The 22,948-nt window shown below is 40.4% G+C and overlaps 1 protein-coding gene across 3 annotated transcripts in view; it reads left to right on the top strand.

The window, feature by feature from the left end:
* The window catches only part of FAF2 (Fas associated factor family member 2), a 76,871-nt gene extending 57,791 nt beyond the window's left edge, over positions 1-19,080 (top strand). For 2 of the 3 annotated variants that reach the window (XM_027034998.2, XM_053226236.1), the window contains exons 3-11: positions 219-353; positions 2,317-2,393; positions 4,922-5,060; positions 6,653-6,738; positions 6,857-6,948; positions 8,597-8,774; positions 9,730-9,901; positions 10,836-10,979; positions 15,775-19,080. In XM_027034998.2, the coding sequence (XP_026890799.1) occupies positions 219-353; positions 2,317-2,393; positions 4,922-5,060; positions 6,653-6,738; positions 6,857-6,948; positions 8,597-8,774; positions 9,730-9,901; positions 10,836-10,979; positions 15,775-15,957 (1,206 nt within the window). In that variant the 3' untranslated portion in view covers positions 15,958-19,080. Of the gene's footprint in view, positions 1-218; positions 354-2,316; positions 2,394-4,921; positions 5,061-6,652; positions 6,739-6,856; positions 6,949-8,596; positions 8,775-9,729; positions 9,902-10,835; positions 10,980-14,036; positions 14,222-15,774 lie in introns of all 3 variants that reach the window. The other variant, XR_003412841.2, reaches the window with a different exon arrangement.
* Positions 19,081-22,948: the final 3,868 nt, after the last annotated feature.

Genomic DNA, 22,948 nt, shown 5'->3' with positions numbered 1-22,948 from the left:
TGTGTTTACTGCACAAATGGAGCTTTCAGATAAATTTCTTGGACTCCTCTGTTGTGAATTCTGGAGCCATCACCACACATTGCCTCCCAGCAAAGCAAGTTAAAGGTCTATGAAGATATACTCATCATATAACCTGTTTTGAAGTACCAAGCAATGGTGTTACTTTTAGGTTGATTTGAGCAACACTGAAACTCTTGCTGCTCTTTTTTTCTTCTCAGGCTGCTGTACAGGACCGATTGAATGAACAAGAGGGTGTACCAAGTGTTTTCAACCCACCTCCATCCCGACCCTTGCAAGTTAATACAGCTGACCACAGGATCTACAGCTATGTTGTCTCAAGACCACAACCAAGGGCAAGTTATTTTATAGCTGGAATTTCCCCCTTGTTTGTTTCATAAGTCCATTCACTAGGTTATGTTGATCTCTGTATGATAAGAGCAAAGGAAATATTCAGAATGTAAACCTATTAGGTAGATCTGGCTTCTTGGTAGATATGTTGGGTTTATCATCTTCACTTGATTCTTCAATGAATTGATACAGTAACTATCTTTTTTTTTTTTTAATTTTATTTTTGGCCCTTTGTTAGTTATTTGAAGTTTGTGCACCTTATTTGAGTACACAATTTTATTTACATGTCTGAAAATGCATGTTCAATAGATTTATCACTTTTTTAAAAAAATATTTTTTAAGTAATCTCTACACCTTGCGTGGGGCTCGAACTCACAACCATGAGATCAAGAGTTGTATGCTCTAGCACCTGAGCCAAGGCACCCTTAAATCTTTCCATTTTAAGTTAAAATGTTTACTGGATTCTTTGTTGCTTCATTTTACTTAATTGTAAGCTACTTCTAGGGAAGTTACTTGGAATCTTTGTGGGAGCCTTAGCCATATCTTTAAAATTCATCTTGAAGGGCTAGTAGCAGGGAGGTGATAAGTGGTTCATTTAAGAATGCTCCGGTGTACCAGGTATTTTGCTGTTGGGGATCCAGATATGAATAAGAGCCAGTCCTCCCCCTTCAAATTGTTCTCATAGTCTAATTAGGAAAGTCAGATATGTATAGTGATGATGAACTCTAGAGAACTTTTTAGAGTTTCTCTTTCTTACTCTTGGAATTACACTCAAACTCTTACACTTGGATTTAGAATTCCAAGAAAGCACTCACTTTAACTTTGCAGCAGTTAGAATTTACTCCGTTATCACACCGTAAGACTTTGTTTTTAAGCAGTCTCCACACTGACCATTGGGCTCAAACCCAGAACCCTGAGATCAAGAGTCACACGCTCTACCGACTGAGTCAACCAGGCGCCCCATCATACTTTTTTTGTGGAATACTTGACAACATTTCAAAAATGGAGTTTCTAAGTAGTTGCTTTGGGGTATTCTGAAGTGGAAGAAAACAAGTTCCTAGAGCAGTTACATGACTCAAGAAATTCTGTATATGTCTAATGTTTCCACCATTATTTTGGGACTCTTATGTCAGCCATGGGGCTCCAGAGCTCCCTGGCCATAGACACAGGGAAAGTCTCAGGTTAACACAATGTGACATATAAGAAATGTTTTGTAAATGATAGAGCCCCTACATAGTTAATAATAACAGCAATAATCAACATTGCTAAAATTATAATTAATATTATTACTAAGATTAACGGTCATATGGAGACTTATAATTGTGGTTTATGTAATTATTTCTCATTTATATACAAATGTCCAAAGTAGTAATTGTGGTTGTTGTTATTTCTGTATACCATATTTTAATGTATAAATTTGAAAAGGAAAGAATTGGGGCACCTGGGTGGCTCAGTCGGTTAAGCATCTGACTTCAGCTCAGGTCACCATCTCGGGGTCCGTGAGTTCGAGCCCTGCGTCGGGCTCTGGGCTGATGGCTCAGAGCCTGGCCTGCTTCCGATTCTGTGTCTCCCTCTCTCTCTGCCCCTCCCCCGTTCATGCTCTGTCTCTCTCTGTCTCAAAAATAAATAAAAACGTTAAAAAAAATTTAAAAAGGAAAGAATGAATACTTATGATTTAGGGAGGCAAACTTGTAATTAAATTTGACAATATAAATAGTTGCAGAATTGAAGCACTGAAGCAGATTTAATACAAAAATTATGTGATAAAATAAAAATATGATAGTATTAGATGAAATGAGATGAAAGGCAATAAGTCTTTAAGAAGGATGATGTGACCAGGAAGAGGGAACTGTATTGCAGTGGAGGAATCATGCAAAAGAACAAAAAAAGAGTGAAAATTTGAACTAGCCATCTGCAGAGTATTAGAGATTGAGAGAATGGTGTCTAACTTTGTTTTTGGAATTTCAGGGGCTGCTTGGATGGGGTTATTACTTGATAATGCTTCCATTCCGGTTTACCTATTACACAATACTTGATATATTTAGGTATGTACATTTGTATTTATATGTTAGTAGAAATAGGGTAGACTTTGGAGCTGAAACATAGACCAGAATAGTAAGGTTTATGCTTTGTCAGTTTTGACTTGCCAATTGATCATCAGATTGAATACTCTTTCAGAACACTCTAATACTGTAGTATGACAATATTTTAAATTGTTCAAACATAACAGATGTTGTGAAATGGAACTGTTTTAAAGTAACCCTGTAAAGTAGTCTTGCCTATCTTTCTCAAGATCAGTCTACCTATGTTTATCATTATCCTCCCTCTTCCCACCATGTTTGTCACCTTTACATTCCCTAGTGAATCTTCACACCCTTTTCTTTCTAACCACCATTATCTACCAGCTTCACACCCCTTGTAACTTTTACCCTAAACCATCTAACTATATCTGACTACTCATAATCCCAAAAAAATGTTCTTGCTCTTAGATTACCCATTTTTCTCTACATCTCCCACAACACTTTTACCTCTCTGGACACTCCTGTACATTCCCCTCTGTCCTGACAGCTCATTGGTTGCTGGCACTGGCACCCTTCCATATATATACCCCCTTGCTTTACACTTTCACTTTTCTTCTCACTTCCTTCATGTGCCATTCAGAGAGCTCAGTACTGGAAGACAGAGAGGGGCCAGGCCTACAAAATGTCAAAGGAGCCCAAGTTTCTGGCATTAGTCGTGGGCATCTGGTCTATAACTAAGTAGTAAATGAACCCACACCTAGGCTTTATGGGGAACTACTAAAATGTTTTATGGGCATTTAGGCCAACCGATGGAGCTGGAATATGTGGTCTGGGCCTTGCATACAGGGCAACCTGTGCTTCTCCTGATGCATGGAATAGCTTTGCCTTGCTCTAGGGAGCAGAGGCTGGAGATGAGGACCCAGCAGGTGTAGAAGTGCAAGGATCAGATAAGACTACTTGGTGCTTTAGGAGTCTGCCTGCTTAATGGCTTCCTTTTGCTTTAGCAAAGTTCTTATTGGTTATCAGTTAATCAGTTGATACTCTTTGCATCCTGTTTTATTTGAGAATGGACACATATAAACCGTTAAAATCATAACAGACTGAATTGAGATCTTTTTTAAAAAAAGCTGATCGTCCTGAATTATGTAGGCCATGAGAATATATTACAGTTAAAAAAGTTACAGCCTTTATCCATTCATTCATCAAAATTTGAAAACTTAACTTAATAAGATAGTCCTAAATACTTAATTTCAGAGAAAGTTATCAAAACATCAATCTTTTAAAAGATTTTTAACCACTCCCTTACATATATACAACTTCTTACATTTGTTTTTAATTTGCTCTGGAATGTTTGTGTAAGTGAATTTGATTTGATTACTCAGGAGAAATTCCAAGTGAAATTGTATACACATGGGGAATTTGAGGGGCTAAGGAATTGGCTCAAGATTGGGTAAGGAAAGTGTCATAGTTTAGTCGCCTTTTCTGTGCTGAAAATCTGTGAATATTGTTTGCTTTTCTTGGAAAAAAATATGCATGGCATGTGTGACTAATTTTAATGCAACTGTATCATCTAAGCAACTTGTTTACTGTTATGTAGCACATTGACTTATCAGAACTGTGTCCATTGCCTTTTGTGGAAACCCAAAGGCTAAATAAATGGTGCTATATAATTATGATAAGATAGGCTCTTTAGAAACAGATGTGTGGTATCACCCTTAACTTGACAATAGCTGCCAGGTGCCAAATCTATCAGTGTACTCTAGATCAGTTTTATAAACTTCCTTCATGGATGCCGTCAACCATAAATCATTAAGCAGGATTTTACTTGACCCCTTGAAAATCATGAGCACAAGTTCGGGTTTGAAGCCTGACCATAATTTGAATGGCTTGGGAGTATGCACTAAAAATTCAAAATCCCAGGATGACAGAAAGGAAAGGAAGGGGCAAGTAGGACAACAAGAAAGAGAAAGCGCTCTTTTCTAGAGCAGTAGAACTGCTGCTTTCTGTGATAATGGAACTTTCTGTGATAATGGAAATGTTCTGTATCTGTACTGTCCAGTGTGGAAGCCACCTAACCACGTATGACTACTGAGTACTTAATGTGGCGAGACGGAAGAGCTGAATTTTAAATTGTATTTCATTTAGTTAACTTTAAATTTAGATAGCTACATGTGGCTACCTTATTAGACAGTGCCATTCTAGAAAATCTGGGGGCACAGCCTGACCTGTGATCTTTTTGGACTGTGTCTTCCTTTCCCAATTTTTCTAGTCCTGAATTTTTCTGCAAAAAGCATGCAGGATTTATTTAGACCAGTGTTGGAATTTATAATCCTAGCAGTTTGCATTCGTCTTGAACAGGCAATGGAACAACACTTGCTGCTTTGCACCTTTTGAGCCAGACTATACTCTCGGGTTTGATGGTCCACTCACAAACCCTTCACCTCCTTTTGCTGCCGTGCCTCTGGCTCTGTTGTAGGAACCTTTACAAACTGGCCCACTCCATATGCACTACAGTAAGCCGATTCATGTGATATTTATTCCTTCCTCCCCAGGTTTGCTCTTCGTTTTATACGGCCTGACCCTCGCAGCCGGGTCACTGACCCCGTTGGGGACATTGTTTCATTTATGCACTCTTTTGAAGAGAAATATGGGAGGGCACACCCTGTCTTCTACCAGGGAACGTACAGCCAGGTCAGTGCCACGAACCATATAGATGCCAATTTATTGATATGGTTATATCCACAAAGGAAAGCATAGCCCAGCACTGATCATGTCATTCTTTTACTCAAGAACCTTAAATACCTCTTCACTGCTTATAGAAAAAAAAAAAGCCAACCCTACTTGATCTAATTCAAACCTCCTTTGGAGGTCTTTCCTATATAACTTGTTTCTGCATACCCTAGGTTCCAGCTAAACCATTTCCTGTACATACTCTGTACTTTTTTACCTCTGTGCCTTTGCTTTTGCTTTTCCCTCCACCTGGAATGCCTTCCTCACATTTTTGGTAAATGGAAGCTTGCCCATCCTTCAGCTAGGTCATATCACTCCTTTCTTATATCCTTTCTGATTGATGTGCCCTACCCTGGCCTACCTTGCAGTCTAAAATAGTAATCTTTCTTATGGTGCTATCATAGTTTTTTTAAAACTTAAAGTATTTTCACATTTTCCCTTATATTATGGTTGCTTATATTTGTGTTTTATCTCCTATAGCAGACAATAATCCCCTTGAAGGCAAAGCCCAAGTTATCTTTGATCCCTCACAGAATTGAACAAGGGCATAGAGCATAGCCTCAAGGCAGCACATCTCTTTCAACCCAAGCCACACAGACCTTTGACTGTTATCTCTCAGGGGGTGAAAATTAAGACTTCTGTGGGTGTTAGGCATATCTCTAGTTTGCCAGAGAAAAATGTAGAAATAACACTGTGAACATAGCCCAAACAGTGGTTCTATTCTGCAGCCTCCAGAATTCCTGAATCTATCTGGTGAAAGAGAAAAATACTTTTCTCATACTTCCTGCTTTGAGTCTCCCATATCGGCTTTTTCTCTATAGTCTCCTCAGGGGCTCTACTACTACCCTACTCAACAAGCATTAAGCACCTACTATATGCCCGGGCAGTGTGCTCAATGCTGGAAATGGCAGATGTGAATAAGATGGGTACCTCTCCTGCACCCTCTTTGCTATGATCCTGAGGATAGATCACCATTGGTCATTCAGGAAATCTTTACTGAATTGTAATGTACTCAGGATTAAGCAAATGAAAAAGCATACACAGGAATCTTGGACATTAGCCTTGTCTTTGAAGATCTTTTAAATCCTGTGCTCTTTAGAATGCATTTGGGTCCCCCAGTCTCTCGTGCCTGCTTGGTATGTGGCCTGGGATCAGTCTCACCTTTGCAGTATTTTTTATGTACAGAGATGTTGTAGCTGTAAAGTGGCAAAATTCTCACCTCCCTTTTCACGTGGTCAGATTCTTCTGTTTTTATCTTCCTTTAGACTGTGGGAACAGCTGACTTCTGTGATTTGTTGGGACTTTTCTTTGTCAGCCTGTCTACTGTCATGTGCCTAATACAGTTTAAATCCTAACAACACTAAAACCTTTTCATTAAAGCTTGTTAGCGTGGACTTTCTGTAGGGGGAAAAATGCCAGGGGTGTGAAGGTAGGAGCCCAGGAATCTGATTTCTTGTTCACCATTTTTCCTCATTCTCCTTTTGTTCCCTTAGCCTAATTAAAAGCTCAAGGCACAGTCATCATAATAATTGGTGGTCTTCTGTCTCCTACAGGCACTTAATGATGCCAAGCGAGAACTTCGCTTTCTTTTGGTTTATCTTCATGGAGATGATCACCAGGACTCTGATGAGTTCTGTCGGTAAGTGGATTGATCGTTTTTTTTTTGTTTTTGTTTTTTTGTGGGGTTTTTTGTGTTTTTTTGCTGATATTTTGTAGTAAGCAGGTTCTTCTCATGTCCTTTTCATCCCTCTCCTCAGCAACACACTCTGTGCACCTGAAGTTATTTCCCTAATAAACACTAGGATGCTCTTCTGGGCATGCTCCACAAATAAACCTGAAGGATACAGGGGTAAGTTGTCTTTCTTTTTCCTCATTGAGATTGTTGAGCTATCTTTAGAATAATCTGGAAAAACATGCCATTTATTGCATGATTATTCTGTGGTAGACATAATGCTAGTATACATTATCTTATTTAATCCTCTCAGTAATCCTGAGATATGGGGGTTGTATTATCTATGGTTTAGGAAACAGACTCAGAGAGTTTAAGCCACTGACCAAAGATCATACAGTTAGCAAGCTCCGTCTCTCAGACTCTTAGCCTTTTATTTACAAGTAACCATTGCCAGGGCCTGTTTTATTTTATTTATTTATTTATTTGAAATGTCTTCTTGTTTAGTTTTGAGAAAGAGAGAGCATGTGCGTGAGCAGGGGCAGGCCAGAGAGAGAAGGAGACAGAGGATCCTAAGCAGACTCTGCACTGACAGCAGAGATCCTGACGTGGGAGTTGAACTCACAAACCTTGAGATCATGACCTGAGCTGAAGTTGAACACTTAACTGCTTAATTGAGCCACCCAGGTGCTCCAGGGCCTGTTTTAGTTTTAAAAACACCCAGTCCTGTGCAGAAACTTGCTTTTAATCTAAATGGCTTTTTAGTGAGGAGTTTACTCTCAGCAGCAGCAGTTTTAACAGAGCTTCTTATACAGTGAATTAGTTGTTTGAGTACCTTGAGTACTGATAGGGATTCAGAAAGTTCAGATCTTTGTTGACAGTAACTCTTACCTGGAGATGGAGATAAGTATTTTTAGAAGTCAGTATAGCATATAAAGGTATCCAGTGAAGAAACATACAGTTACTTTACTGTTGCTTCTGTTCAGCAGCTTTTGAGTATATGCTAGTGGACCAGGCACTGTGCTAGTAGATCCTAGCACAGTGAATCAAAGATGTTTTGCCTACATTTTAGAATCTGACTCTTTACCCCTAACTGGTATTTATACCTCTGATAAATTCCTACAGGGTGCGTTTTGCCGTTCTAATATGGCTCTGGGGTGGGGGTAGTGAATAGAAAGAGTCTAAGGATATTTTTTTACAGATGCTTATAAAATCTCTTTCAAACCATAAGCAAAACATAAGTAAAACTCTGTTATGGTAAAATATTGGTTATTTGGAAGACCAACTTTCTAAACTCCTTTGGAACAGAAAAACTAGCTCTTTTAATGGAGGGCAAGGTAGGGAGACATGAAAAAAGGAGTAAGGAAGGGATTGAATAAGAGGAAGAAAAGGCAGAGACGATGATAGGAGTTGATCACCAGTAGTATAAAACTGAGATTTGCAGTCTTATTTGCTTTAGGCTTGATACCCAACATGGAGAAAAATTATGCTCAGCAGTAGCCAGATTCTTTATAGATCCTTTCCTACCTATCAAAAAGACACTGTCCTTGACCTCTGCAGTCTTCCCTAGCATCATCATGACAACCACCCCACCACAAAAGTCTGTCCTATTCTAATCAAATTACCTGGAAATAGGGACACGAAAATATACCAACAACAAAGGTTAAGAAACTAGGAGGAAAAAAAGGTATGCAGAGAATAAATGACACCTCCTTTCTTTCCCAGGTGGAATTAAAACAGTTCTCTCTTGCTCATGGTGGAAAGTCTAAGAGCTGATCTGGTTCTTCCCGAGGGCTGCCCTTAATCTGTTGGCTTTTCTTTGTGTCAGTGTCACAGGCTTTACGAGAGAACACCTATCCATTCCTGGCCATGATTATGCTGAAGGATCGGAGGATGACTGTGGTGGGACGGCTAGAAGGCCTCATTCAGCCCGATGACCTTATTAACCAGTTGACGTTTATCATGGATGCAAACCAGACTTACCTGGTGTCAGAACGCCTTGAAAGGTACAGAGGAGTTCCTCTCTGAAACAAGCAGAAACCAGCTGTAAATTTGGGTGGCTGACCCAGGGCTCCATAGATTCTGACTTCTCTGTCTTAAGCAACTTTGAAAACCTTGTCTATTTAGTGTTAAAATACTTATGTACTTTGACCTAAATAATTCTCCCATCAGATCATCTGTTCCTGGAGATGTGAATCCAAATAAAGACAAGAGTCTGGGCTCAAGAATATATATGTCATGTCATTTAAAATAGCTGAACCATGATATAAAGAGCTTAAATATAAAATACATGGAATTGTTAAAACCCTTCCCTCCATTACAGAAGTATTATACGTTAATTGTAGAAAATTTTGAAAATACAGAAAAGCACAAAAAAGAAATTTAAAATCACCCATAATCCTACCACAACTTTTAATATTCTGGTATATTTTCTTATAATTTTATGGTCTCTCTCTCTCTCTCTCTTTTTCACTCCTATGTATACGTACATATACAATTTTTGGGAGAGAAAATAGAAAATACGCCAGAACGTTACAATATTTTCTCTTAGTAGAATTCTGAACAAAGATATTTCTCCATTTTCTGAGTCTTATGAGATCCACGGATGTGGTTTTTGGTTTTATGAAAGCAGTATATACAAAAATGCAGTAACTCAAAAGGGTATTACTTGTAAAACATGATCTTGATGATTGCTTTTCAACAATAATACTGTTTGATTCGTTAGAATTGAGGAACAAATAGTTTTAATTGTGAAGTTGAAAAGCTTGCCAGTTCTTTTTTTGCCAAATTAAACTGAGGAAAAGATGGCTTGTCAGATTCTGCCATGCTCTGCTTTGGAATCCTTTATGGTAGTATGAAATACTCATCTACCAAGATTGTCACCTTTTTACCCCCCAAAAATTTCAATATAAGAAAAAAACAGATTGCTCTTTTCCTTCTGTGCTTATGATTTGGCCACAGGGAAGAACGAAACCAGACCCAGGTGCTGAGACAACAGCAGGATGAGGCCTACCTGGCCTCTCTCAGGGCTGACCAGGAGAAAGAAAGAAAGAAACGGGAGGAGCGGGAACGGAAACGGCGGAAGGAAGAGGAAGTACAACAACAAAAGTTGGCAGAGGAGAGACGTCGGCGGGTAATGAACCTGTCTTTACTCCTTGTGATTCCCAAAGTGGTCTTAAGTGTGAAAGGAAAAAAACTAGAAGATGATGGGATTTGTGGGTGTTTTAATTCTGCTTGCCATTTTATTAAAGTTAAGTTCTGCATGCATTGTGGGGCTTGAACTCATGATCAAGAGTTGCATGCTCTACTGATTGAGCTAGCCAGCTACCCACTCCTTGTCATTTTTATATTTACTGCATTTTCACAAAAAGTAGTTTTAAAAAATTTTTTTGTTTATTAAAACAGAAACAACAGTGAGTAAAAGGCAAAACAACTCTCTTCCATGAAAAGTAAGCATAAATGGATAACAAGCAGTCAAAATGCTGTTAAGTCACAGCAGTTTTTATTTTTTTAGCACCAGTGTTAGCTAATTTGGCATTTCATTCGTGATCTTCTTTCATCATGTATTGCCACTTGATTATAGCCAGTGTCTTTTAGCCATTTTTTTTTAAATTTTTTTTTTATGTTTATTTATTTTTGAGACAGAGAGAGACAGAGCATGAACACGGAAGGGGCAGAGAGAGAGGGAGACACAGAATGTGAAGCAGGCTCCAAGCTCTGAGCTGTCAGCACAGAGCCTGACGCGGGGCTCGAACTCATGAACCGTGAGATCATGACCTGAGCCGAAGTCGGACACTTAACCGACTGATCCACCCAGCCACCCCTTTTAGCCATTTTTTAAGCCTTTTTTTGGATAGATAAATGCCCTAACATAGTTAATAAATAATACATGTGATGCAATCCTACTTTGAATTTGGGTGTTTCTGACTTTTCCCAAGAAGTTTGTCTTAGATATTAGTCATTAATTTTTCTTCTGGCCTCACAGTAAACCTACGTGGTGATGGTATTGCTGTTTTCTGTTTTCCCTATTGGAGCCATAGCCTCAATTTTGCTTTGTGTCTATACAGAATTTACAAGAGGAAAAGGAAAGGAAGTTGGAGTGCCTGCCCCCGGAGCCTTCCCCTGATGACCCTGAGAGTGTCAAGATCATTTTCAAATTACCCAATGATTCTCGAGTAGAGAGACGATTCCACTTCTCACAGTCTCTAACAGTAAGGACAGCCTAAGTTGTGTAAAGTGTATGTAGGGTCTGGGCTATAGATTTGGAAGCTTTTAAGGAGTCTTGAGAGTGTTGTTGGCATATCTGCTGGGCTGATGAACAGGGAAGGAAGGGGTGTACAGAGAGACGAGTGCAATGAACCATTGGGTTTCTTCAGTTCTAGCTGCCAACTCAAAGCAGCTATTCTGGTTTTCTTTCATCGTGTTTGAGCTCTGCTAAGAAAAAAGTGTACCTTACCAAGAAGCTCCACAAAAGACTTGTATATTTGAGGTGGGAGGCTCTTCCATGCTGCTTGGCTCACATTGGCTTTAGAATCCCACTAGAACCCCTCACTCTATCTCCACTGACCTTACACATCTGAATATAAATGCATGTACAGTTTGCATGCAGTTGTCACTTTCCATTCCTGTCCATTTAGTCCACAGGAACCTCACATTGTGGGGCTGCCTTGTATATTTGGTATCTAAAGGTAAATAGTGTTTGTCATTCTGTAGGGAAATCGTTAAGAGCAGAGACTCTTAGAGTCTCACAGAATGAGGATCAAATTTTCATGCTTCTAAGATTAGAGATGTGTTTTCTTGGTCAGTGTACTTCCTTGATTCAATTTCTTCATCTATGAAATGGGTATAATACTAGGTACTCTCTAATAGGATTGTTGTTAGGATTAAGTTCATACGTAAAGGGCTCAACATTGTGCCTGGCTCTTAGTAAGCACTCAAATGCTAACTGTTGGTTTTGGTATTTATAACCAAAAGGAAGTTTCTGTTTATATTGAGAGTTGGTATGTTGCCTTTCCAGATTTACCAACTACAGTAGATTCTGCCATTTCCTTGATCACTCAAAGTAGTCAAGAATCAACTATGTAATAGTAATGAGGATGCATTGTAGTCAAGTGAGCCTGGGTAGCATATTTATTATTTCTCCTGTTTAAGTAAAGAACGTTGGACAAGTTGCAGAATATTTTACAGGGCCTCAGATACCTCATCAGTTAAATGAAGTATAGTCTGCCCTCCGATAACTTTAAACTAAAGATACCTCAGTCACTGTTCTAGACACTCTAAGGATTATACAGATGAGTGAGACATGGTTCTGGAATTCACGGAGCTTATGACTAGTAGGGAATGTAAGACTCCGCTAATGCAGGATATAAAGTTGGGAGGAATCCTGGCGAAAGAAAAGTGAGCAGCTCTCTCATTTTCCTGTTATCTCTCATTCATGCATTTATTTATCTTGAGGGAAGGTGCTCACATCGCTAACTTTTGATTTTTAAATTGGGATAATATGAATGAGCCTCACATACTACATACCATGTAGTAGGTGGTCACTAAATGTTCATTCCCTTCCCCTGATGTGTTTCCTAACAATGGTTTGCATATGGATTTTGGCTTGTCACCATGCTCACTTTCACATCATAGTACACCTGAACCCTGTGGAGCTTCTACTCCTCAAACTCGCATTATGTATGTGAAAAACCTAACAAAAATTAACTCTCTTGAGAGTTTTGGAGGAAAATCTGTTAGAATTGTGGAACAGAATAGGCTTCTGGTAGAAGGGGAACCAACCCATTTGTTAACTATTGAATCCTTAAAGACTCTTAAATAGGTGCTCAGTAAAAGTTATTTAAAAAAAAAACAACAAAAACCTCAGACTGAGAGAAATACTTGGTCACAGGTGGGGACAAGACTCAGAGATGGGAAAGAAGTGTAAAGGAGAAGTGTGGTGGTGGTATGGGCCTTTAACATTCATGGAGTTTTTAACATATAACCGAGTAATGATTTATAGTGTTTTTGTGCTCTTGCAGACTTTGGTCTTCCTGCGAGCTTTGCCCTTTGTAAATAATCTCAAAGAGTGAATGCTCAGTGAAACACTTCATTTGCACGAAGCTCAGCTATTGATAATAGTAAAATGCTAAGATAAAAAAGGATAAACTATAGAGAAATCTCCAGGTCTCATGAGTGGGCAGAAAAGTGGCAGCTGACTTTCTGTTAAATACTTATTAGAATCCAAATTATACTCAGGATTCATTTTTCTATCTGTTAGAACTAAAAGTGACCTCTGGAGGTGATGTCCATTGTTAGTGGTAAACAGAAAATGCCCATTTTGTACCAGATTAAGTATTTTCAAACCAGATTGAAAAGGAAACAAAATATTGTTTCACCCTTCTCAAGCCCATGTTGGGTTCATAACAGTAATATTTGTAGTATTTGGTACATGTCTGATGCACCTCAAGATAAAAAGAGAGTGAGGGTTAATGGAAATTGCAGAGAGACAAGAACTGTAAATGATCGAGATTGATAGATTAAAATATGAGGAGTTTATAAAATCATGAGTGGATTTAGAGAAGAGCATGGATTTACGCCTTAAATTCTAGAGTATGTATGTTATGTATGAAGTATGCAGCCTCATAAAAGCTCTAAAGAGGTCAGTTTAAAACACATGAAGAAAGGACTGCTTCACACAGAAGGGAACAAACTTATGAGATGTAACTTCCCTCAAAATAGTAAGGGTAACTTGAATGTTGTGTTCCTGATCTTTGGGATTGACCTGAAAGAAAGAGGTTAGCAGTGCCCTCCACAACACATCCTTTAGACTTTTTTGGTAGAAGTAGCATGCTAGATAAAAGTGGGCCACAGAGTGGATCCAGTGTGCCTGTTCTTAATGTGTGGCATCCAGAGACTGGGGATGATAAAGGTGGCTTATTCCATAGGTACCTCACATTTTAGGTTTTAGTAATTTGAGTTTTCTTGATGTCACCTTACTTCTCATTAAGAATTTACTTTTGTTTTATCAGAGTCAGAGCAGGGTGAGGAGGGCATTCTCACAGAGGACAGGTCCACATGGAGTGTGTCAGATCTTGACCAAATTAAGAGAGTGTCCACATGTGGAGACAGGAGTGCACAGAAGTCAGAGCCTGAGTAGCCTGTGGTGGGGTGGGGTGTTAAAGCCAGAACTGGATGAGGAGGGGGAAGCAAACTCCTGGTTTTCTGTGTACATATATAGAGAGAAATATAGATTTCAATGTATGTATGTATATTCACATATTCTCTAGTTTTTTACACAGAGAGTGCTTGGGAGCAGAAACACCCCAATAGCAATGAACATACCTAACACCTGGATCGTGGCTTTTAAGTACCATTGTCCATTAAGAAGAACCAGGGCTCCTTGGAGAAATGTCTGATTCCAGAGCTGGGGCAGGAAAACACAAGATCAGCCTGGAATACCCTGTGCCAGAAGGCAAGGAATTATTCAAAAAATGATGAGACTTGCCATAAAGACACAGAAGCCATCTTGATTGGACTCCTGACTCCATCTAGAACAATTTGAACATTAAAATGAATATTATAACATTATAACCTATTAAAGTAGGAAATCATGACTCTGTGTTAGTATAAATAAGTTGAAAGTTTGAGGAACACTATGTCTATAGTTTCAAAGTACCTCCCCACAGAATCTCTTTAATTACAAAGAGAAGAAGAATTTGGACAGTGGAGAGGCAATCGCCACCTTAATGAAGTGATCAAAGTGCACATTATAGGCACTGGGGCAGATTGGAATTGTGCTCCAACTGCGTAGGATGCATTTAGTAGAACGCAGCAGCATCTCTGTAACACGCCCTCCAAAGAACACATCTAGAATCTAATCATGAGTAAACATCAGGCAAACAAATTGAGAAAACATTCTGCAAAATAAGTGACCAGTTCTGCAAAATAAGTGACCAGTTATCTTTAAAAAGTGAAAGGTCATGAAAGTCAAGGAAAGATTGAGGATTTGTTCCAGACTAGGGGAGGAGGCTTAGAAGATGTGACAATGAAATGGAACACATAAACCTAAACTTGATGCATTTTGCTATTAAAGGCAACTAGCAAAACTTGAAAACTTTAATAATAAATATATATTATGTTACAACAATAATGTGCCAGTTAATATCCTGGCTTTTTTTTTTTTTTTTGAGGGCTATATTATGGTTATGTAGGAGATTGTCCTATTTCTAAGACATGCACAAGTATTTTGGGGGTGATGGGACGTCAGGTTGGCAGTTCTCTCTCAACTGGTTCAAAGAAAAAAATTCTGTACTTCTGTTTCTGTAACTCTGATTTTTTTCTTAATGTTTATTTTTGAGAGAGAGCACGTGAGAGTGCGCGCGCACAGCAGCAGGGGCGGGGCAGAGAGGGAGACAGAGGATCTGAAGCAGGCTCTATGCTGTTAGCGCAGAGCTGGATGCAGGGCTCAAACCCACGAACTGTGAGATTGTGACCTGAGCCAATGTTGGACTTTTAACCGACTGAGCCACCCAGGCGCCTATGTTTTTTTAAGCTTATTTATTTATTCTGAGAGCAAGAAGCGTGCTCAGGGGAGGGACAGAGAGAGGGAGAGAGAGAACCCCAAGCAGGCTCCACGCTGTCAGCACAAAGCCCAATGCAGGGCTTGATCTCGTGACCTGAGCTGAAATCAAGAGTCATACACTTAACTGACTGAGTCACCCAGGCACCCCTCTGATTATTTCTAAGTAAAAAATTTTTAGCTTTATAGCAAACAAGTTGTCAAAAAACAAAAAAAAAAAACATGAATCAGTTCAGAAGTAGGACTGGCATTGGCTGTGTAATCTCTTCAAAGAACTGCCCTACGTATTTGCTGTGTGAAATGGAAGGACCTCACAATAGAATTCCACTGTAACGTGATTACTTCATATCTCAGAGTCATCCTGGAGAGAGCTAGGGATATTTGATTTCATAGTTGTGTTGTCTGTCTTTGTCTTTCTCACCACCCTTTTCCTGTATGATCTGCAGGTAATCCACGACTTCTTATTCTCCTTGAAAGAAAGCCCAGAAAAGTTTCAGATTGAAGCCAACTTTCCCCGGCGGGTGCTGCCCTGCATCCCTTCAGAGGAGTGGCCCAACCCCCCCACGCTGCAGGAGGCCGGACTCAGCCACACAGAGGTTCTCTTTGTTCAGGACCTTACAGATGAATGACATTTTTTTTCCTCTCCCCTCCTACCCTAATCCCTAAAAGAAATGGAAAAACAAAAACAAAAAAACAAGAGAGAGAAATTCATATTATTATTATTATAATACAATATTTTTTTTAAAAGACTGCTGCATCCTAAGGAAGGATCAGAAACCATGCTGCCTAAAAGAGTCACCACCTGTGTGTGTGCGCGAGGTCAGCAATGAATGTTCCCGCCGGCAAGCCCACCCTTCCCTACTGCCTCTGCACCACGCACCTTCCAACGAAAGGAGACTCTTCACCTCCAACCCAGTCATTGTCCCAGCTGGGGAAGGGGACATTCTCACTAGTTCTCATTCATTCTTGCTTTTATGGAAAATAAAAGTGAAAAAACCTCCCCATCAACCAGCTACTGCAGCATCTCTTGAGGACTTGCTTCTCCCACCACCAGAGAAGAGAGGGAAGAGAAGGCACAGAACAGAGATGTTCCTTGAACTTCCCACCATTTATGAATAACTTTTAAATGTTTTCTGTTGCTTTGTAATGACCAAAGGAATGAGGCTGATGTAGGTGTTTGTTGTTTTTTTTTTTTTCCTTAACTTTATTTGATAAAGAGCCAATTCTTAAGCCTATGAGTTCATGCCCTGGGCTCCTTAGCCCACAAGAGTATAATAAAGGTGCCCTGGGCTGGTTTGTGCTTATTTCTGCCATTGTCCCTCTCACATTCCCAGAGAGGTTGTTCTTTTTGGTACAACTCTTGCTGTCCTTTCTTGCCACCTGTGCGCCCCACTTGGAGTATTGGGGAGGAAATCTGGATTCATTGCCCTGCAAAGGCTATGTATAGACAGATATACCCATATGTGTGGTGTGAACTCCCGTGTATACTCACCTATACACATGACTGCAGCTTTCCCTTGGAATCTGTACCAGGTGGTTATTATGGGATCTGAACCAAAGGATAGCAGCTCTTCATTCCTCTTCTGACACATGCATACTCTTCGTGCCCATCCCTGAGCTTTCCTGAATTGCCAAGCTTGGTGCCTTCCCAAAGGACTAGCAGGGCCTATGGTAGAACCAGCAGAACCCCATGAGAGTGCCCTGCCTGTCTCAGTGGGAGTGTGGTGGTCATGGTGGTGGTGGTGGTGGTGGTGGTGGTGGTGGTGGTGGTGGTGGTGGTGGTGGTGGTGGTGGTGGTGATGATGATGGTGGTTTAAGGTTAGAACTAGAGACTGAGGGGAGCCAAGACCAAACTCCTGAACTTCCAAGTTGTTGGAAGGCACATTTTAGTTTCTAATGTAGCCACTTGCTGGAGGCAGTTTTTAATCCTCTCCCTCTATTGCTCTGTTTAAGTAATAGGGTTTTTTAACCTCTGGATGTCTCTTCTGTGGTTGAGTTTCTAGTAATGGGTACATGGGTTAGGCCATGTATTAATAGATGCCAGCATGAGCTGGCAAATATTCCAAAGTGTTCTACAGCTAGACTGGTGCAGACTTGTAACACAGCAAACTACCAAAGTAACTGTAGTTCCTAGCATGCTGTGAGGCTGGGGGTTCATATCAAAATAAAGCATAACTTGGTAGATTTGCAGTCTCCAAAGGCTTTCTCTCTTGCTTACCTAAAATCTAAGGGCCACTCTTACAGGTAGCAGTGATGTGGCTTCTATTTTCTGCAACCCTCAGTGGTTGGGATAAACACCATGGGACAGGGTGGGGAGCCTGGGAATTTCCCAGTGGCCTTGGCACAGGTGTCTAGAACACCATCTATAGGAAAACTTAATTCTGCTCCTAGCTGCCTCAGGGCCAGATGAGTAGAAGATCACTGTCTGATGGTATAAAATGTATCTGGAGTGAATACCAGGATAAACCATATTCTCCACTTAGCTTTATGTGACGTCTGCTTCCTGCTGACAACCATGCAAAGAGGAATTTTTCCACTTAACTCAGAGCCTCACTCCCTGTCAAATTCATAGCTGTTTCCCTAGCCTTACACAGGAGAGGAGGGTATTATGGGCCTTCTCTAGGTTGGGTGTACTGTCTTGCTTATGCTTCCTTGGAAAGTTGTAAATCTTTTTCCTTAATTCAGTCTGCATCTTACTCTACAGTGTGCACTTTATGCCTCTTGCCCTTTCAAAACTTGTTCAGTGAAGGAGGTCAGATGCCAGAATATTAAGAAAAAGTATGTCGGTACAGCTCTTGGGATTGCCTACTCATTTACTTTAGGTTTCAAGAAGTTTTATCTGAAGCACATGTTCCTTCCTAGTCCATGTTGAAACAGGCCTGCTTTGCTCAGACCCCATTCCTGTCTCCTTGCTGACCCTAGGGCTGCTGCCTGGTGCCATCTCCCTTCCTCCCCCATGAAGGATGCACATTTTATCACTTCAAGTCAGTACAATCTGTATGTTACTCCCAAGGACCTCGGAGAACTCAATGGGACCTGCAAGGGAGAAAATACTGAGAAGCTGATGATCTGCAAGCAGTTGCTCATTTCCAAATCACCTTTGGTTACTTCAGCTGTTCAAACAGCAAGTCGTCAACCTAACGAAGACGCCTGTTTCCAGTTTTGTTCTGCACGCCCCAAACTGAAGTAATTCAGCTGAATAACCATGGGAAATCACCAAGCAAAGACCTCCAATTGGAGTCAGTTGAATTTTTGCAGCCTCAGTGGGGCCTCTCTGGTCTTTTCTTCCACTTCTGCAGAATTTCCTGCGGCAAATACTTTGTCCTTGCTTGCTTCCACTATGATGGTTGGATAAAAAATGGCCAGAGGACAATATTTATCTCTTAAAAAAAAAAAAAAAGAAGAACCTATAATCTTCAACTGAGCAGTCTTTATGAAAATTGCTAATGGTGCCAAGGCCAAGGAAAAAGTTTCAGAAAATGACTGTGGGAAGGAGTGATAACCCCAGAATGCAAAATCAGGGGAGTATTATTTGGTGCTTGAACAAGGAGCTCCACTTTACAACTGGCTTTTTTAGGACTTGTGAGGAATGCAGCAACAGGAAATCCATCCATAAAGGATGCAGTGCCCCAACTTGTACTGCGCCTGAATAGTTACGTGATAATTTACTGAAGAAATCTAGTGTACTTTAAATTTTTTTCATAAAAGTTTACATTGTATTGTAGGTTAACATTAAATGTTTTATAACAAAATCTCATAATGAGTTGTGGGTCTTTCTGTTTAAGAGAGATGTGGTAGATATTTTCTGTGTTCATGAAGGAAAGTTTGGGAAACCGTGGGGGTGGGAACAGGATATTGCATTGCTGAGAGGCAAGGGAGAATCAAAGAGAAGCAAGGAGTTAAAATAAATCAGTAATGCATTCCAGTGAAAAGAGGCAACTTAGTGTGGATAGGTAGGAGGGGCAGATAGATATGGGTTCAAATTTGGCCTTTTGTGGCTTCAAACAAGTTTGTTAGTTTCCCCCAACTGTAAATGAAGTTAACATTGTCTATCTTGGAATGGGTTTGTAGATTAAATCAAATATATATGAAGGGCCCAACACAGGTGTCATTGTTCCCTTTCTCCATGGCAGTGTGTTTTGAAGGAATGTTTTTTTGCAGTTGTAACTGTCAGTTTCATAAGGGATGTCACATCTCCTGCTAGAACAGATCTACGTCCTTGCGAATGAGTCCCTAAAGAAGAGTCACCTTTGATCTGACAAAGTCTGGACTATTATTGGAGCTCCCCTCCTAAGGTATTGTTGCTTGTATTCTCATTTCTTTCTTTCTTTCTTTCTTTTTTTTTTTTTTTAATTTTCTTTTTGAGTAAACTTCACACCCAACTTGGGGCTTGAACCTACAACCCCGAGATCGAGAGCTGCACACTCTACCAACTTAGCCAGCCAGGCACCCTTGTATTTTAATTTCTGAGAGGAAATTTTAGGTTCAATTATTTGCCTTTTTCTTCCCCACTGTCTGACTTCATGCAAAGAACTTATTCCTGTGAGCTACGAATTCTTGTTACCTTCAGAATCTGCCCTGTTGCTTATCCAAAGATGTGTGGCTTCCATTTTATTTTTAATGTACCTCTGAACTAGAACGTCTTCTGCTCAGTCTAGTAAGTCTGCAAGAAGAGTTTGTTAACCTTAGGTCAATCCACTTTTAAAAATGAACACTTCACGATTGTGAAGCTTATGTATAAAATTTTTGCCATCAATGAACAGAGTAAAGGAAGATTAGAACTTTGATGCCAGATACACCTGGTTCGAAATCCTGGCCGTGGCCATGATTTTGGCCAAGTAACCTCAACTCTCTAGGCTTCAGTTTGATCATCTGTAAAAAGGGGGTAGGTTGTAGCCCTGCAGTCATGATTAAGTGAATTGCTACTGCAGAGTTAACCTGGCATACAATTGGTGTTTGGTAAGTAATAGCTCCTATTACTGTTTTCAAAACAGTCTGTAGCTTGCCCACTGCTAACCATTCACCCTAGATAAAGGGAGGAGAGGTTAAAGCGGAGGGGTTAAGTTGAAGCTTTGCCTATGGTCAGTCAGGTAATGCCTGACACTTTTCCTTGCCATGCTTCTGGTGTTGCAGTTGTAACTCCATGTGCTTTTACCCCCAGTGGAGCCTCCAGCCCTCAAAGTCTTTTCCTCATGACTTCGGGTTCTGCCAACACAGTGCTGAGCCTATCCTCCCTCTCCCAACCCTACTCCTCCCCTCTTCTGTCTGCCCTTCTTGATAACTCTTGGAATCATGCCCCAAACTCCCGGGTTTCTTTAAGCTGAAACCTGATTTTCCCTTAAAGACACCACTTCAAACAACCCTTAAGCAAATACTGCTCATTTTCTCTCGAATCTTTGAACCAGGATATGGATCTCTATTTCTCTTCTGCCACTCTGATGCACTGTCTTCCAGAACAATGCTCCCAAAGCATGGGCCACCTGCTTGGGCTACTTTTTCCTGTTCTGGTTGCTACTGGACATTCCCCCAGATGTTGACAACTGATACTTTTCCTCTCCACCAGCAACCTGGGTGACTCTTGTATCTACGTATGTGGATTCTCTAAAGTTCTGGTCCTATTGATCATGATTTGACTTGTGTAGCCGCTGAATGTAGTAGAGGCTTTGAGTCCAATCTGGATTTGAAACTGCTGCTTGCTGAGTGACTGATTCAGGGCGTTTCCTCATCTATAAACATCATGGTGGTGCATCCTTGCAAAGTTCAGGTGCTGCTTAAATGGCCTGATAACCTGTGAAGTGCCTGGTGGTGGAAGATGAATGCTTGGTAATGTTTGCTTTCTTTGCTCCTGTCCCTCCCAGCTGTGCTGTGCTTTGAGCATGGCTTCCACTTTGAACTGTTTCACCCTCAGGACCTCAAAACTAAACCCTTTCTGACCACAGCCTTTAGTGCTCCCACTCCGCTATCTCTACTCTGCCATCAAGGCCTTTCTGTCCCTCTCCACTCCTCCCAGTTCTCCCTGCTAGAATTCTGTTGGCTTTTTACCCCCTCTCTATGACAGTCCAGTGCTGTCACAGTTAACGAAGTGAAACTGAACCATTTGGTTTCTCTCCTCTTGTTCCTTAAGCTGCAGAGTCCTGGCATATACCACAGTAAACTGAGGAGCCCTGGGTATTGATGCCCACTCCTGTGATCCAGCCCTAGGAAACTCCCCACGCATTTCTACTGCATAGGCACTGTTCCACTGTGTCCCCTTTCTCAATCCAAGCCCACCTGCATCTTCCTCACTCACAGCCCATTACAAAACAGCCTACTTCCTGAGAAAATTGAGATCTTGTCACAGAACTTCATCATCTTCCTTTTTCACCCCAAAATTGCTCTGTGATGTTAACTGCTTCCTCTTTCCCTTCTGTCTTGCGGGTGTATTTTCTTTTGAAGGAGATATAATTTACATACAGTAAAATGCCCAAATCTTAAATCCACAGCTTGATTAAATTTTGCCTATGTGTACACCAAAAACGAGATGCAGGATGTTTAATTACCTCAGAAAGTTCTCGTGTGTCTTCCCAGTCTGTAGCGTCTCTGAGATAACCACTACTCTGACTTCTTTCACCATAGAAGTTTTGTTTGTTCTTAAACTCATATAAATGGGCTCGCTGTGTGTATGTGATTTTATAAATTGTTTTCTTTATTCAGGTATTCCTATTCATGATAAACTTTAGGAAGTGCAAATAAACAATAAAACTTCACAATACCACATTGTCCGGAGGTATCTACTGTTAATATTCCAGTGTATGTCTTCCCAGACTTTGCATATAAAAACATTTTTTTCTACAAAAATGGGATGGCATTGTAAATATTGTATTCTCTCCATTTCATATCTTATCTGTATATTTTTAATGACTATGCATCATTTCACTGAATGGATGTACCATAAACTGATCAAAATCCTCTTACGACATTTTAGGTTGTTTTTTGTTTTGGTTTGGTTTTTTTGTTTGTTTTGCTTTTCTTTAAAAAAAATTTTTTTTAACATTTATTTATTTTTGAGAAAGAGACAGAGCATGAACGGGGGGGGGGGGGGGGGTGCAGAGAGAGAGGGAGATGCAGAATCCGAAACAGGCTCCAGGCTCTGAGCGGTCAGCACAGAGCCCGACGCAGGGCTCGAACTCACGGACCGTGAGATCATGACCTGAGCCGAAGTCGGACACTTAACCGACCAAGCCACCCAGGCACCCCTGTTTTGCTTTTCTAAGTACAGACTGATAAACATCATCCCTGTAGCTAAGTGTACACACCCATGCTTGTTTTCTCAGGGAAGAAGAATCCCAGAAGTGAAGTTACTGAATCAAAGGTTGGAAATTTTACTTTTTTAAATGATTGTGTGATTTCCAAATTATCGTCCAGAAAAGTTATTTATACTCCTGCCAGCAGTGTGGGCTCAGTCTCTGATTTGTGTCATCATTGCCAGAACCTTTACAACTATCTTCTTTTCATTCGCTTGAATCTCTCTTCATGTTCCATCTAAAAATGTTTGGCATCTCCTCCCTTGCAAAACCTTAATCTTACCTTACCCACAGGTCCCAGTCCTATCTCCTTTCCTGCCAAGATAGCTTGCACAAC

The sequence above is a fragment of the Acinonyx jubatus genome, chromosome A1 (genome assembly GCF_027475565.1).
Source record: "Acinonyx jubatus isolate Ajub_Pintada_27869175 chromosome A1, VMU_Ajub_asm_v1.0, whole genome shotgun sequence".
Lineage (NCBI taxonomy): Eukaryota > Metazoa > Chordata > Mammalia > Carnivora > Felidae > Acinonyx > Acinonyx jubatus.
The sequence above is the reverse complement of the archived record's forward strand: the minus strand, read 5'-3'. Positions and strand labels throughout refer to the sequence as shown.